The 15,913-nt window shown below is 40.4% G+C and overlaps 1 protein-coding gene across 2 annotated transcripts in view; it reads left to right on the top strand.

The window, feature by feature from the left end:
- The first annotated feature begins 277 nt into the window (after positions 1-277).
- Positions 278-15,913, top strand: part of LOC117432032 (zinc finger protein 362-like) — a 29,617-nt gene continuing 13,981 nt past the window's right edge. The window contains exons 1-3 of one of the 2 annotated variants that reach the window (XM_059001932.1): positions 278-693; positions 13,206-13,269; positions 15,590-15,836. In XM_059001932.1, coding sequence (XP_058857915.1) covers positions 13,207-13,269; positions 15,590-15,836 — 310 coding nt within the window. In that variant the 5' untranslated portion in view covers positions 278-693; position 13,206. The remainder of the gene's footprint in view (positions 694-13,205; positions 13,270-15,589; positions 15,837-15,913) is intronic. The other variant, XM_059001931.1, reaches the window with a different exon arrangement.

The following is a 15,913-nucleotide window of genomic DNA, read 5'->3' as shown; positions in this document are numbered from 1 at the left end:
AACACAGTGCCAAAGAAATTATACCTTTTTAAAGCTTGTATTTTGTTTTAATATAAAACACAACGTACACTTGAATATAAACTAAATATATATTTATACAAATTATGGTGCTGGTTTTTGGTTTAAAATTAAAACATTTTAAAAAAAGTAATGGCCCGCGGGCCTCGATCAGGCCTAGAAATCCGTGTATTATTACAATGTCTGTGAGTTACATTGGGGCTTGCTTCGTTTGATACAAAAAAATAAGGAACTAAATATCACCGTGGTTTATCAGAGTAAAATGTGTAGTTTACGCGACAATACGCCCGCCTTTCTTTTATATAAACACAGATTCAGGCCGCTACATCGTATTAAAAAATATATACTGTGTGCTCCAACAGGATACGTGCTATTTTGCTGTCGGCTGGAAAACGTTTAGCATGTACCGATAATGATACAATTATTTCCTGTGTGAGGCTAGTTGGCGTTCTGTATTAATGTTCGCTTTTCGTTTCTTTGGCGTTGTAATTGTGATCTCCCGGCCTGTCCCTGCAATTCAGACGGTAATGAGAGCGACTCGCTGCCTGCAGCACCCAGAAGTGAACGGCAGGCGACCCGGAAGGTCTGAATTCAGACTGAAGACGGGCAGAAAGAACATCTCAACCTTTTTAATATATATATTCAAAGGATAATATCTGCAATCGGAGAAAGCAGGTTTGTGTGCATTCTTACTATTCTCATCTATTGCATAACTTTATAAGACCAGGTCGAGTTTATTGAGCTTTTCAGTTAGTTTTTTTGATGATTTGACTTGCAAAAAAGTTGCAAATTACAAACATTACAAAAGCAAGCGCATGTTTGGAATAGGCAGGATCTTTGGTCAATTGTTAAAAATATAAAATGTACGATCGCTGAAATGCAAGATAAACCATTCGTTGATTATATTCTTGAGGTAAAATTTGAATTGCAAAAACCCAGCGCCTGTACAGTTTGCAAATGCAGTGCGATTTTTGCAAGGCATGATTGTTGTAGGAAGTGTCTAGTTTTTTTTTTTTTTTTTTTTTTTTTTTTTTTTTAGAGCCGGGCTATTCAAACCTGCAATTCTTTGTAAACAATCATTCATGCACTTAATGCAAATAAACTGGACGCAAATATCGGGTTCGTCCGATCGCTTTCCTTTTTAAAAGGCGGATTGTTTTACTAAATTTGGGATCTGCAGAATATGGCGTCCTGTCTTCTTATAAAAATAAGACAGGCTGCCATTTTTGTTTTTCTTTTGTCTGAAAATGTTAATAAAACTGTCTGAGAATGTGGGAGAGGCGGTAGCGAGAGGCACCGAGGGGACTTGTGCTTCCAGTTCTGTAAAATATTCGCATCTAATTCCCTAAAATCGACGTACATATTTAACACAAAGCCTTGTAATAAAATCAATCATGGGAAGCTGATAGAATTAAAAGAAAAGTTAGACAACTTTTTTTTAGTTGTGAAGTGTGCAACTTTTTTGGATTAAACCATAGCTAGATATTGTTAAGGAAAGCTACAGAACTACTTCGTAAACGTAATTCAGTTTATGTTTAATAAAATACTGTAGTAATTTTCCTCCAGTGGTGGAAGAAATGTAAATGTCTGGTATTTTTTTTTAATGCAAACCATTTTAGCCTACATTTTGATGAAGTGCAAGTGATGCGTATGGTATTTTTTAAGCCGATTGTGATACATGTTCATGTTTTTTTTTTAATGTATTATTAATTTATAGATTGGTACTACAGTATTTTCGATCAGCACCAAACAGAATTTAGAAAATAGTAATGGGAGAGATGATGTGCGGAAGGCTTTGAAACAAATATATATAAAAATTATAGTTGGGTTGTTTCAGTGCTTGACATTTTAATAGACAAATGCATAATAAACACACATTATAACGGAAAAACAATATGATGGCCACTTATTAAACAGCCTTCATGTTTTGCATGTACAGTATTTGAATTATCATACCATTTTTTTGCTGATACTGTATGCAAAAGACTTTTTCTAAATGTTTCTAGAAAGCTGAACAGCACTTGACATACACTCTGTGTGTGTGTGTGTGTGTATATATATATATATATATATATATATATATATATATATATATATATATTGTATTGGGTACCCATCCTGCTGTAAAGCGTGGTAGTCCAGCATGTTGACTTCCTGGAAACAAATGTAAAATGAGCTTGTATTGTCTTTTTACAGCAACAACAAAAGTAAACTAAGTTGTCCAGTTTGGCCTGGTGTCCTGTAGAGTAACGATATGAGTGAGCAGCCTTCCTGGCCGAACTCTGGGAGTATTTAGCAGGCTTGTAAGATACTGGCTTAGGAGGTCTTCTGACAGCAGTATGTTACTACTGTTCCAAATAAAACATTCATTGAATTATTTTTAGTACTGTACTCTCGGGCAGTGGCTCTTAAACTGGGGGTCCCCCAAAAATACTTCTCTTTTGTAAAGCAAAAAAAAATACTTAACAGCATAGGAAAGTGGTCTTCCACTGCCGACCTGAGAGACAGGCCTTGTGATTCTTTAGAAAAACATTTACTTTCACCGCACTTTGGGCTGGATTAAGAACTCCCGGGCCGTGGGTACAGAATACGCTGAGCTACCCCTTCTTGCATTGTGAATCTCAGTTAGTTTTTTATCCAGTCATTTTTGAAAAAATGATCGCTCGCCTTCAAAGTTAGTCAAGAGCAGGGTGAGATCACACTGCGGTTGAAGTGCGTTGGCAGCAGTGCTTACAAAGGTACCACGAAATGTTCATGTGAGGGCAACTGAGGAAGTCAGCACCTCCGGTCACTTTTTTTAAAGTAACAAAAATGCTTCTTCACTGCCAAGCGTGAACTACTTTAGATGTGTAATGACTGCAGTATAGGATACTGACCTTAAGATTAGGGTTTCAGTGTAGGGAGAGGATTATCCATTGTTTTATTAACAATAACATGATAACCAAAAGTGCAGTGTCCTGACAGGAGAATTTCATGCTGCCTTTGTAAGGACAGTGCATTGGCGCTTGTCTAAAAACCGTCAGGTCAGGTTCAAGGAAGTGGGTGTCAAGTGCTATTAAATAGAAATGTAAAATTGTCAACCATGCGCTTATAGGGTGTGGGGGGGGGGGGGGGTATATATAATTTTTAGGGCCCCATAAATAAAAAAAAAATAGACGATGAAATGTGTAAGCTCGTAATTAAGGGGCCTGTGGTGTTCTGGGGGGCCCCACAGGCCTGCCTGTTAACATGGCCCTGCATAATGCCTCTGATAAGACAGGTTCAATTCTGGTGGTTATTATAGCTACTTTTTTGTGTCACGATTATTTATTATATTGAAAAACAAATGTTTTTAACAGGCAGTCATTGAAAGCTAAGGATACAGTGGGATTGCATTGACTTTAGTGGGAGAGTAAGCAGTGGGATTGCATTGACTTTCATGTCATCTTCATGAACAACCCTGTCGTCTTTTATGACCAAGACGTACAAAAACCCAAGCTTTCTGAGTCCTGATAGTGCCGGTTATCTGAGGAGCCGGTGCTTTTTAAATATAGGTAAAGCCCCTGTGTTTTATGGAAGAGGCATTCATTAAACCTCAGTCTACCGGGGGTTTCAATTAGCAAGCCTGGGGCAGTCTAACTAATGCATCCCTGGAGATAACCAGGGTTTTTAAATATATGCCTCAAAGGAGGTTTCTAAACTAATATTTAATGCATGTTTATTTCATGGTTACAGAGAACAAGTTATTTTAGTGGTTAGAGATTCTCGACTGCTCAAGGAGAACAGGAGTTCCTAAACTTCCTCGGCTCACAGCCACCCAGGACATTCGGCATGCGGGCCACTACCAACTGATTTGTGAAATGCAGGAAACGGGTCAGAAGTAGAATGAAAAATGACATAAACTCTGTAGAAATAATACCATTAATACAAGCAAATGGCAATAACTGACCACCTGAATTAATTTTGATAATACTGCAATTCCATTTCCAAACGCTTAGTGATTTTCTCATTCTTTTATGGATTGTTTTCTGGTAGCAAGGAGATACATATGTTACACATATTGAAGCAGGTACTTAAGGAAAGCATGAGCAAAGAAAATATATTTAATATATTGCAATATTTTAAATCTTATTTTGTATTGTTACATAACTTCAAACGCACATAATACAATCTTCAGAAACTAAAAATAAGTTTAACATACTTCAGACCAAATTAAAGACGACTTCTGTGTTACTGTTTTGGTTCCCAGGCCCTTCATAGAAAGGTGTATATTCACAGATTATACAAGCTTGTTTTTACAACAAAGGGAATGCGATCTTACACTCTGGCATGATTACTGTGTGGGTGTGGCTGCTCTGAGGGTGCTGTTTGTTCGGGTAGTTTGGGGTTTGTACTAGTTGTCCAGTGAGTTTAGGGGTGTCTCTGCCACTTGGCGTTACATCTTGCACAGAGGGGTGGAGTTGGGGGATGTGTCAGCCTCTGGTGGTTCTTGTCTGAATCAATCTGAACTAAAAGCCTGTAAAAAGCAGCGGCAGAGAGCTGCATCTGAAACAAAACAAGAGGCATCAGGGACAGGCACACTGCCCCCCCCTGCCCCGGAACAGCCTCGCAGCTTGAACCCCTGTTATAATGAATGAGAGGCATCAGGGACAGGCACACTGCCCCCCCTGAAACAGCCTCGCAGCTTGAACCCCTGTTATAATGAATGAGAGGCGCATCAGGGACAGGCACACAGCCCCCCCACCCGCCCGGAACAGCCCCTTTGCATTTACTAAGATACAATATCAGTTATACATATGGAGGCAGTTGGCGGGCGTCTGCTCACACACAGAGCGTTACAGTTATGTGCTGCTTCTCATTTGCAGTCTGCTCACACACAGAGCATTACAGTTATGTGCTGCTTCTCATTTCCAGTCGTGATTACTCACATCTGTTTTTCTCCCAATTTGTGAACTGTGGTATTGCTTGGCATGTCGAAAAATAGAGGGGTGTGCATTTCCGATCTGTCCAAGCTGGTAATGTTTGTTAGAAACGCTAACATTTTAGCGTAAAATTGAGAAAAATTCCTCAGGAAGCAAATGACGCTTCATTGAAAATGTCTACCTGTATGTCATAGAGAATTCGAGATCGGGCAGTAATGTTTAGGGCTGTATTCGAAGGTTTGTTCGCTAGCCAGGAATTCGAAGATTGTTTTAAACCTTCGAAGGTTCGTCAGACGCCATTCACGCACTGTGTGTTTTTTTTTGTTGTTGTTAACAAATCGTTTGACAATGTGTGAATACCATAAATCACACATTAAATGTCACTCGCATCCACAATTTGATCTTTTTGTTTGTATAATGCATATTACTTAAACAGAAGTTGTTGTATCAAAATCCAACCAAATATGTTATACGTAGCAACTCTATAGCAGGGTTTATTATCCAAAGCACTGGGGGGTACCTGTAGCGGTTGTAGTGCTTCAGTAAAATATGTACTGAATACCTTGTGTACAAGACATTGTAAGAGATGTGCTATGGTAGAGCATGTTTGAAACATACAAAATATACGCCAACACTTATCATTTTAATAAAAAATAAAAAAAACTGAGCACCGTCCATCCCACCCCCCTCCAGCTCATGTTAACCAGAGGCAAATTTCTTCATTCACCATCTCGACAGCAAAGCGCTGTATAGTGTAAGCTGTATTGAAAGAAATTACTCGAAACCCCTCTGCTGTTTGGGATTTTTTTTGTTAAATGCCCAGACAACCAAAAAAAAAAGTTGAATGAAAACTGTGCAAGCGACTGTTGATGCATCATGGAGGCACATCCAATCTCTGGGGTCACTTTACAATTGTGTAAGTTCATATTATTATTATTATTATTATTATTATTATTATTATTATTAGTATTATTATTAGTGACTGATAACCTGCTTGGAACAGTGACTATTAAATTAAGTTTGTTTTGATTAAGTCCGCTGCAGTTAGTGCTGCTACAATGCAAGCTTACTCACAAGCAGCATCAATTACATGTAAATAAAAAACGTGTATTTTTATTTAAATTATAAAAACATGATTACTGTTCTGTGTAATGTATTTTTAAACTACATATGAATGTGTCATTCCGTTTATATGGCTTACCCGTAAAATAATAGGATTTTCAATCAAATATAAACAAGAAGCTATGGTGATGTCACCAGTAAATTATGCAAATGAGTACCATTGAAGGTTCGAACCTTCCTTCGGTAATGTGTTCCGAACCTTCGAAGCTCAAAATGTACTCTTCATTGCAGTAATTTTTTGGTTCGTGTTTTCTTGGCAGTCAGTCACGTTGCTGTTTGTGTACTGGGATAGTCATGTCTTGTTGGTGATTTTAACACACGCATTACTATGCTGTACTCGAATTTAAGACGCAGGCTATTTTTGAGAAGCAAAATTATGATGTTTGTATTCGTCATAAAAGGACGCATAAAAAAAAGATGTAAAGGGTGCATAAGTGCTGTCTGCAATAAATGGCCCAGATTGTACTGTACTGTACAGATTGGAGTGTTCCTCTCCTTGCTTTAATGAATAATGTGTTGGGGTGCCACCAGGTTTCAGGACCCTGCACACAGTCCTGGGTTTCAGAACTTCCTTCGTTAGGTATATTATTGAAATGACTAGATGTCTGGAATTTGAGCCATCAGGCCCCTGAACTGATCACATTTACCACAGCATGAGTACATGCTACCTGAAGTACTAAGAGGGGATTACTCCTGGCTCCTGATCATTTAAATAACATGCTTACTTGAGGGTAGTTTTGAAAGCTGGGACTGGAATCTGTGTGTGTGGTGATAATGGGGGTTCTACTGAACAGTGCTTGAAAGCACTCAATTTCATTTATTCTGTACAATCTCCTGTAGCTTACCTGGCATTGCTCTAGTCCTTATTGTCATTATACAAAATCTACATTTTCAAATGGAGTCTCTCCAGCCAGCGTGTACTGTTGAGTGGCTTTGGGCTAGATGAGAATGTAGTACACATTGATACTATAGCTTTTATACGTGGCTTGGAGAATTCTCTTTCAGTGATCAGGAAGGTTATTGTCCAGTTGATTGCTGTGCTTATAACCGTTTTGTATTTAAGCTTCACCAGGGGGGGCGTCCAGTAACGGATGTTAGCAGTTATAGAATGGTGTGTTAGGAGCGAGCGGTTTCGCAGTAACGGATGTTAGCAGTTATAGAACGGTGCGTTAGGAGCGAGTGGTTTCACAGTAACAGATGTTAGCAGTTATAGAACGGTGTGTTAGGAGCGAGCGGTTTCACAGTAACGGATGTTAGCAGTTATAGAACGGTGCGTTAGGAGCGAGCGGTTTCACAGTAACGGATGTTAGCAGTTATAGAACGGTGCGTTAGGAGCGAGTGGTTTCACAGTAACGGATGTTAGCAGTTATAGAACAGTGCGTTAGGAGCGAGCGGTTTCACAGTAACAGATGTTAGCAGTTATAGAACGGTGTGTTAGGAGCGAGTAGTTTCACAGTAATGGATGTTAGCAGTTATAGAACGGTGTGTTAGGAGCGTGTAGTTTCACAGTAACGGATGTTAGCAGTTATAGAGCGGTGTGTTAGGAGCGAGTAGTTTCACAGTAATGGATGTTAGCAGTTATAGAACGGTGTGTTAGGAGCGTGTAGTTTCACAGTAACGGATGTTAGCAGTTATAGAACGGTGTGTTAGGAGCGAGCGGTTTCACAGTAATGGATGTTAGCAGTTATAGAACGGTGTGTTAGGAGCGAGCGGTTTCACAGTAACGGATGTTAGCAGTTATAGAACGGTGTGTTAGGAGCGTGTAGTTTCACAGTAACGGATGTTAGCAGTTATAGAACGGTGTGTTAGGAGCGAGCGGTTTCACAGTAACAGATGTTAGCAGTTATAGAGCGGTGTGTTAGGAGCGAGTAGTTTCACAGTAATGGATGTTAGCAGTTATAGAACGGTGTGTTAGGAGCGAGCGGTTTCACAGTAATGGATGTTAGCAGTTATAGAACGGTGTGTTAGGAGCGAGCGGTTTCACAGTAACAGATGTTAGCAGTTATAGAGCGGTGTGTTAGGAGCGAGTAGTTTCACAGTAACGGATGTTAGCAGTTATAGAACGGTGTGTTAGGAGTGAGTAGTTTCACAGTAACGGATGTTAGCAGTTATAGAACGGTGTGTTAGGAGCGTGTAGTTTCACAGTAACGGATGTTAGCAGTTATAGAACGGTGTGTTAGGAGCGAGCGGTTTCACAGTAACAGATGTTAGCAGTTATAGAGCGGTGTGTTAGGAGCGAGTAGTTTCACAGTAATGGATGTTAGCAGTTATAGAACGGTGTGTTAGGAGCGAGCGGTTTCACAGTAACAGATGTTAGCAGTTATAGAACGGTGTGTTAGGAGCGAGCGGTTTCACAGTAATGGATGTTAGCAGTTATAGAACGGTGTGTTAGGAGCGAGTGGTTTCACAGTAACGGATGTTAGCAGTTATAGAACGGTGTGTTAGGAGCGAGCGGTTTCACAGTAATGGATGTTAGCAGTTATAGAACGGTGTGTTAGGAGCGAGCGGTTTCACAGTAACAGATGTTAGCAGTTATAGAACGGTGTGTTAGGAGCGAGCGGTTTCACAGTAATGGATGTTAGCAGTTATAGAACGGTGTGTTAGGAGCGAGTAGTTTCACAGTAACGGATGTTAGCAGTTATAGAACGGTGTGTTAGGAGCGAGCGGTTTCACAGTAATGGATGTTAGCAGTTATAGAACGGTGTGTTAGGAGCGAGCGGTTTCACAGTAATGGATGTTAGCAGTTATAGAACGGTGTGTTAGGAGCGTGTAGTTTCACAGTAACAGATGTTAGCAGTTATAGAGCGGTGTGTTAGGAGCGAGTAGTTTCACAGTAACAGATGTTAGCAGTTATGGAGCGGTGTGTTAGGAGTGAGTAGTTTCACAGTAACGGATGTTAGCAGTTATAGAACGGTGTGTTAGGAGCGAGTGGTTTCACAGTAACGGATGTTAGCAGTTATGGAGCGGTGTGTTAGGAGTGAGTAGTTTCACAGTAACGGATGTTAGCAGTTATAGAACGGTGTGTTAGGAGCGTGTAGTTTCACAGTAACAGATGTTAGCAGTTATAGAGCGGTGTGTTAGGAGCGAGTAGTTTCACAGTAACAGATGTTAGCAGTTATGGAGCGGTGTGTTAGGAGTGAGTAGTTTCACAGTAACGGATGTTAGCAGTTATAGAACGGTGTGTTAGGAGCGAGTGGTTTCACAGTAACGGATGTTAGCAGTTATAGAACGGTGTGTTAGGAGCGAGTGGTTTCACAGTAACGGATGTTAGCAGTTATAGAACGGTGTGTTAGGAGCGTGTAGTTTCACAGTAACAGATGTTAGCAGTTATGGAGCGGTGTGTTAGGAGTGAGTAGTTTCAAGGTAACAGATGTTAGTTATAGAACGGTGTGTTAGGAGTGAGTGGTTTCACAGTAACGGATGTTAGTTATAGAGCGGTGTTAGGAGCGAGCGGTTTCACAGTAACGGATGTTAGTAGTTATAGAGCGGTGTGTTAGGAGTGAGTGGTTTCACAGTTGCAGGCAAGATATCACTATGTATTAAAAAAAAAAGTTGCTTTAAGCAAGTTTTTGCAATTTTTAAAAAATATATTTTATATATGTTCTTTGAATTTAAGACATGCTTTTTAAACCATTTTTGCTTCTCAAAAATAGCCTGCGTCTTAAATTCGAGTACAGTATAGTGATGCGTGTATTAAAATCGCCAACAAAAGATGTGACTACCCGAGTACTCAAGCAGCAACGTGACTGACTGCCGAGAAAACACCAACAAAGACGTCTGCCTGAACACAAGCAGCAACGTGACAAACCCAGCTTCCTGAGGAATAACAAGAGAAAACGTTTACAATTTCAGCATTTCTAACAAACAGTACCAGCTTGGACAGATCAGAAATGCTGATCAGACCTCTGTACTTTGACATGCCAAGCACTGTTCAGTGCTGTTGTGGTTGCTGGGTTACATGTTGCGTGATGCTGTGGAGTGTTGTGTCGTGGTTGCTGTACCAGGATGTGTGATCCTGTAAGTGAGTGGTGGTGTGTGTACGACAGAGACGCCATCTTAAGTATTATACAGTGCGAAGCACAATAAACAAGTTCTGTGGTTAATCTACAACAACACTGATTCGTGTCAGTTTTGTACGATACAGCAGTGTAATTGAGGTTGCAGCTTTGTAAATGCATATTTATTTGATGTGAAATTTGGGCTGCGTCTTAAATTCTAAGGAATACGGTATATATTATTTATTTGTATACATTTTTTTAAATGTAATGGCTACTACTGTGTTTTTGTAATGTAAAGTTACTGACACTTTCTTTTGGTTTAGCATCTTGAGAGTCAGATTTGTCAAGTTATAAATATTCTATCTGACAAATGTTTCTTTTCTAATACAATAGTCACTTAAAAAATATCATAATCAGTTTTAAAATGTCAACAAAAATATTACTTGCCACACGTTGTTGGTCAAACACATATTAGGAAAAAAATCTATTTGCAGCAGCCAGCACTGATAATGCAGGTCGGCCATTTTGGAACCTCCATAGAGGTAGCTCGGAGCTTGACTCGCTCCCGTTAGGAAGCGCTGGCGGCGTGCGCATCGTTCAATAGGAAAAGCCACGTAACAGCCTGGGGCGCTCTGCTCATTAAGCTCACTCCAGCATGTGTGTATTTAATGTAATTCAGCACCGGCTGGTATCTCTGGTATTGTAAATACCAGTGTTCTGTATTTGTCTAGTTTCTGAGGTTTGTGACTGGATTCTTCCTATATCTATTTTGCTGGCACAGTAAGTGGATGTGAAAGCGGAAGTTTCCTGGCAGTGGAGACCAGCACTGCAGCACGTTCCCGTTTCAATCCCAGTCCCAGCAGAGCGCACTCTATAAAGGGCACAGCACCTCTTCCATTGAGTCAGAGCTGCAAAACCAGCAATATCATTATAGCTGTGGTGTCTCCTAACAATCACAGCTTAATACTTGTACAAACATCAGGGTTCAATCCCCGGATTTAACATTTCTCACAAGCACTTTCACTACAGTTGTTCATTGTGATCTCGAGAAACAACGGGATCAAACTTCTTTCAAGTGAATGTAGTGAATTGGGGAAAACTTCGTCCCTCATTTTTATTACAGTAGGAACCAGTAGCAATAGCAAAAAAGTGGGGGGCCAAGTTTGCCCCAGTTGTATCTTGTAACTTTTGCATTGTTTTAGGACAGATCGTTTTTTTGAAATAGAACTCCCCCCCTTTGTAGATATCGCATCTTTATATGGCTGGTCCCTCTATTCTAACTTGGCTGTTGTTGTTCCATTATGATGTCACTTTCAAAGGACATTCTTTTGCATTGAGAGTATCGGAATCTGGGGTTATATGGAGCGTATCTGTCTGTCACACTAGTGGTGGCTGTACTACAGGTCATACTTTTTCGTGGTGCAGATGTATTTTAGTATTGACAGCCATGGCAGGGGGTGCATGTTGCTGACTGGTAGAAAGCTTGATCATGTTGATATGCATATATATCACTTTTGTTAGCTGGAGTGTACAGGTCCAAATGAGAAGCAACTGCTAGCTGTGGAATATAGAAACTGCTTGGGCTATATTTACAGCCACTCTGTCACTGGAAACACTTCACATCATTGCTAGAGAGATTCGCTTTGATAATCGTGATACTAGAGCCAACCTACATGAAAAGAGACAAATTAGCTGCTGTCAGGGAAGTGTGGGAAACATGGACAGAAATGTAGGTGCTATCACCAGTTCCATACACAACACTTGTAAAATGTCTATATGTGTGTGTGTGTGTGTGTGTGTGTGTGTGTGTGTGTGTGTGTGTATATATATATATATATATATATATATATATATATATATATATATATATATATATATTATTCACGGCCCACTATCGTGTTAGGTTCAAAGCAGCTCGACATGATTATTGCAGATTTAATATGCTGAGACTGTCTAATGTGTTTGAATTCAATCTTTGATTCACCGATTGGGAAAATAACAAGAGAAGTGTATTTAAGAGGCAGAAACTCCCCAGCAGCCCCTAGCAAACTCACCTTGTTCTGAATATATTAGACTTGGGGGAAGTCATGATGCACTGTGCTGACACCTAATGGTAGTAGAGGGAAGTGCATGTTTTATGTTTCCTAAATAATGGCAATAAAACCTATACTGTCCTGGTTACCTAGTGGGGTTTTGGTTTTTTTTTTACACATCTAAAACATATGTCATGCAATTTTATTTAATTGTGTAGGTTAAATGAAACGAGAGCTAAACTAAATTTACTGTTTTGAAAAAAATTATAAAATAATGTGAAATATTTAGGGTGACTTCAGTGAGTATTAGGTTGTGACATGAGCAGTGGTTCTCTTTGGTAGGTGGTTACATTGTTTTGTACAAGATTGAGAGTGTATAATGAAGTAGAGCCTTGCTACCCAACCTGAGCCCGACAGGACCTGACAAGTGTTGGGTTTGGGTCGGGTGTAGTTTGTATATTATACTTTGGGCTCGGCTAGGGTCGGGTCAGTGTGTTATCAGTGAGTGGATTGTGGTGTTTTTAATTTGAAGTGAGTGTTTTTTTTCTTCCTAAAACTCACCTCCTGCTTCCTTCTTTTTTGCCTGTCTAAAAATACCTTGCGTGAGTGAAGCGCTGCCGTGAGTGGCGAGGACTTCTAGCGTGCACGTCAGTTAACCAAAAATGTGTGTGAAGGAGAGATTCTCTACATTCAAATATTGAGGTTGATGGAAGATAAAAAAAAAAAAACTTAACAGGAGAATATGTAGCAGTGGCGCGTGCCATTGCTGGAAAGGGCACGTCTAAATCCACCCACTAGGGAAAATTATGACGTTGTATTCAGCGATAATAAAAGTCCATGTGGCTTTGTACAATGTAAATCTTGCAAAATATTACTGAAATATGACAGCAAAAAACGGGAAATTCATCTCTGCAGGGGCACACTGAAAAGGGAGGTATACGTCCTATAGCTGGGCCACATGGTATTTGTGGAGATGGTGGGGTCGGATATGCAAATATTTCAAAGGTCTCGGGTTCGGATTTGTTTGGTTGGTGTCGGGTTCAGATCGGGTTTTAAATTTCGTCCCGAGCAGACCTGTATAATGAAGTGATTTCTCGAAATGTTTCTGACAGTCTCATTGTCTTTTCTTCCAGCATGGCGGAGTCTCGGTTTAATAACCCCTACTTCTGGCCTCCACCTCCCAGCATGCCCAGCCAGGTAAGACCCACAGCCCTTTCTATACTGCATAGTTCCATTCAGACAACTCCTGTACACCTGCTAGACTGTTCTAGGGGAATGTTTTACACTATGTGCCACTGGCACTGCACACCCTTTAAAACTTACAGAAACAAGCAAAAAAGAAGTTTCATCTTGTTGCTAATGAGTGCAATGCAACCAGATAGGCGCTTCTATAAGCGGCGTGCTTGTCATGGAGAAGCAAAATGACTGGACCAACAAATTTATCGTGAAAGGTGAGGCAGATTTCAAAGCAAGTATGGTCAATTTTACTACGATTTTTTTTTTTTTACAAGCCAAAGGAGGCTGAATGACTGAGCAAGCTGCACAGATTCATTTTGTTTAAAAACAAGCACAGCATTAACCCGGGTTTTCCTGGATGTTTAAATCTGTGTTTTTGCTACAGTTACGATTTAAATGGTAACTTCAATTTAGCCTTTTTCCATGTACAGTACGGTTTTTATAGACTTTAGAACCATAACAATATTATTGCATTACTGTGTTGTATCCTACTTGCCTGATTGAGAGTGTAGATAGCAGGTGTACGCATTTATTAAAACTATTGCAAACTCATTTTCAGAGTTCCAGACTTTTCAGACTTCCCAACAGCCCACCGTGTTGGTAACTCCAAGGTGTTTCTGATGTTTCGATTTCCTGCTGTGTTTCTGACTCGGTATAAGGGGCTGCTGTAGTCCTTTCAGCCATTCCTGTAGAAAACCCAGCCTCCTGTTTTGTTCAAAGCTCATATAATCAGAGACCTGTGTTTGAAATGGACGCCCTGCTGTTGAAAGGGTTAAACCTGGAAGTTTGCAGTTTGAATATGTATTATTGTAAGCTAAGCCTTGTCACGGGGAGATATAATAGGTGAGCTGAAAACAGACACGGACACTTTTCAATGTGAAACAGGCACTTCCACTCCAGTAAAGCTCCCGTCAGACAATCAAAAACGAAGCAAGACATTAAAGAAAAGACGCCTCTACAAACCACATGTACATTTCCACGTCCTATATGACCTGTATGAGCACAGCACACCCCCAGTAGATCCATGTTGTAAATATGTCATTGCATTTTGATGTGCAGTTTTGCTACAACCATTTCACAGGAATTTTGTAGTCACACATGCGGTTCCACTTTCTTCCACTAGAGGGAACCAGCTATTTTCCTCCACAAAGCGCAGCCCAGTTTATTACTGGGTGTCCTGTGCTAGCCTGCTCTCGTGTCTGGAGTGGATGTCCGCAGCATGCTTCCACTCCACTGCGGACCCTGTGACTTTCAGTACATCCATCGTCATTTTTAAACTGATTAAGGTGTTCAGTGAGAGTGCTGGACTTTCTAGGTGTCCGTATTTAATTGAACAGATTTGATTAACCCAATAACACCAATATGAATCGATTTAAAGATGAGGTATTTTATAAAACCTGTTTGATTAATTGAATCATGTTTGCAGTTCACAAAACCCTTTTCAAGTGTTGTACAGATGTTTAGAAGTTTATTCTTATTTCAGCGCAGGGTACAGATCCTTCACCCTGCAGTTCTGCTGCTGAATGTGTAGGGGAGTATTGTAATCAAAACCCAAAAGCACAACATACAGCAGTGCATTGTAGTTCACCGCATGGTTCCTGAATGAAGTGTTTTATAGTTGGTATGAATGCAGACCCCCCTCTAAGTCATTACATTTATGTCCGTTACTAAATGATCATTTGATCTTCTTCTGCATCAACCCAGTAGGCCATCATGACCATCACATGTATGGGGATACCTGGACCTGTATATGGCAATGTGTATTGTATCCCGCCATAGTGCTTCGTTATACCCCTATGAATGTGTCATTTAGTTACACTACAGCCCGTGTTGACCTTGTATCACAGTTGAATTGGGTGGTGTAGATTAATCATTCAAAGGGTTTAGTTCAAACACAGTACTCCTCGGTTTAATAGTCCAGGACGGCTGTAATCACCCTTGGTGGAAAATGCCAGCAGGATTAATATATTAGAAGGGTATAGAGTTTAGCTCCATATTGCCGTATTTAAACATTCCGTTTCACACACACGTTTCCGTTTTTGTCACAATAACGATACTGAATCAGAACTCCTGTGTAACTTAGGGGCTTATAAAAGTGGTTTCTTAAAAAAAAAAAAAATTAAAAAATGATCCAACCACATTTCTAAAACTTGTTATCTGTGGTACTAAACTCTGTAGTTGTAAGGCTTGTCATTGAATTTACTATGCTTCTTACAGTATTTCTAATTGTATCGCTATTGAGTGTTTATTAGTCACGGGTGCTTCTTATTTGTTTTTTTAGCTGGATAACCTGGTGCTGATCAACAAAATCAAAGAGCAGCTGATGGCTGAGAAGATCCGGCCTCCGCACCTGCCCCCCACCTCTGTCCCTTCCCAGCAGCCCTTGCTGGTGCCCCCATCCCCATCAGAAGGTGGGCAGCACATGATGTCCATCCCCAAGCTGCAGCAGGTCCACGGGCTCCACTCTCATGGGCCCTCGCAGCCGGACATCGCCCTACACGCCCGGCCGGCGTCTAGTACTGTCTCAGGTACCCCTCAGCCTTGCTTGCTTGCTAACTTGCTTGCTTCTGTCCAGAGGCACTAGCGATGTGCAAGAAATTCGCTT

Source organism: Acipenser ruthenus, chromosome 27 (genome assembly GCF_902713425.1).
Source record: "Acipenser ruthenus chromosome 27, fAciRut3.2 maternal haplotype, whole genome shotgun sequence".
Classification (NCBI taxonomy): domain Eukaryota; kingdom Metazoa; phylum Chordata; class Actinopteri; order Acipenseriformes; family Acipenseridae; genus Acipenser; species Acipenser ruthenus.
This window is presented reverse-complemented; position numbering and strand designations above follow the sequence as displayed.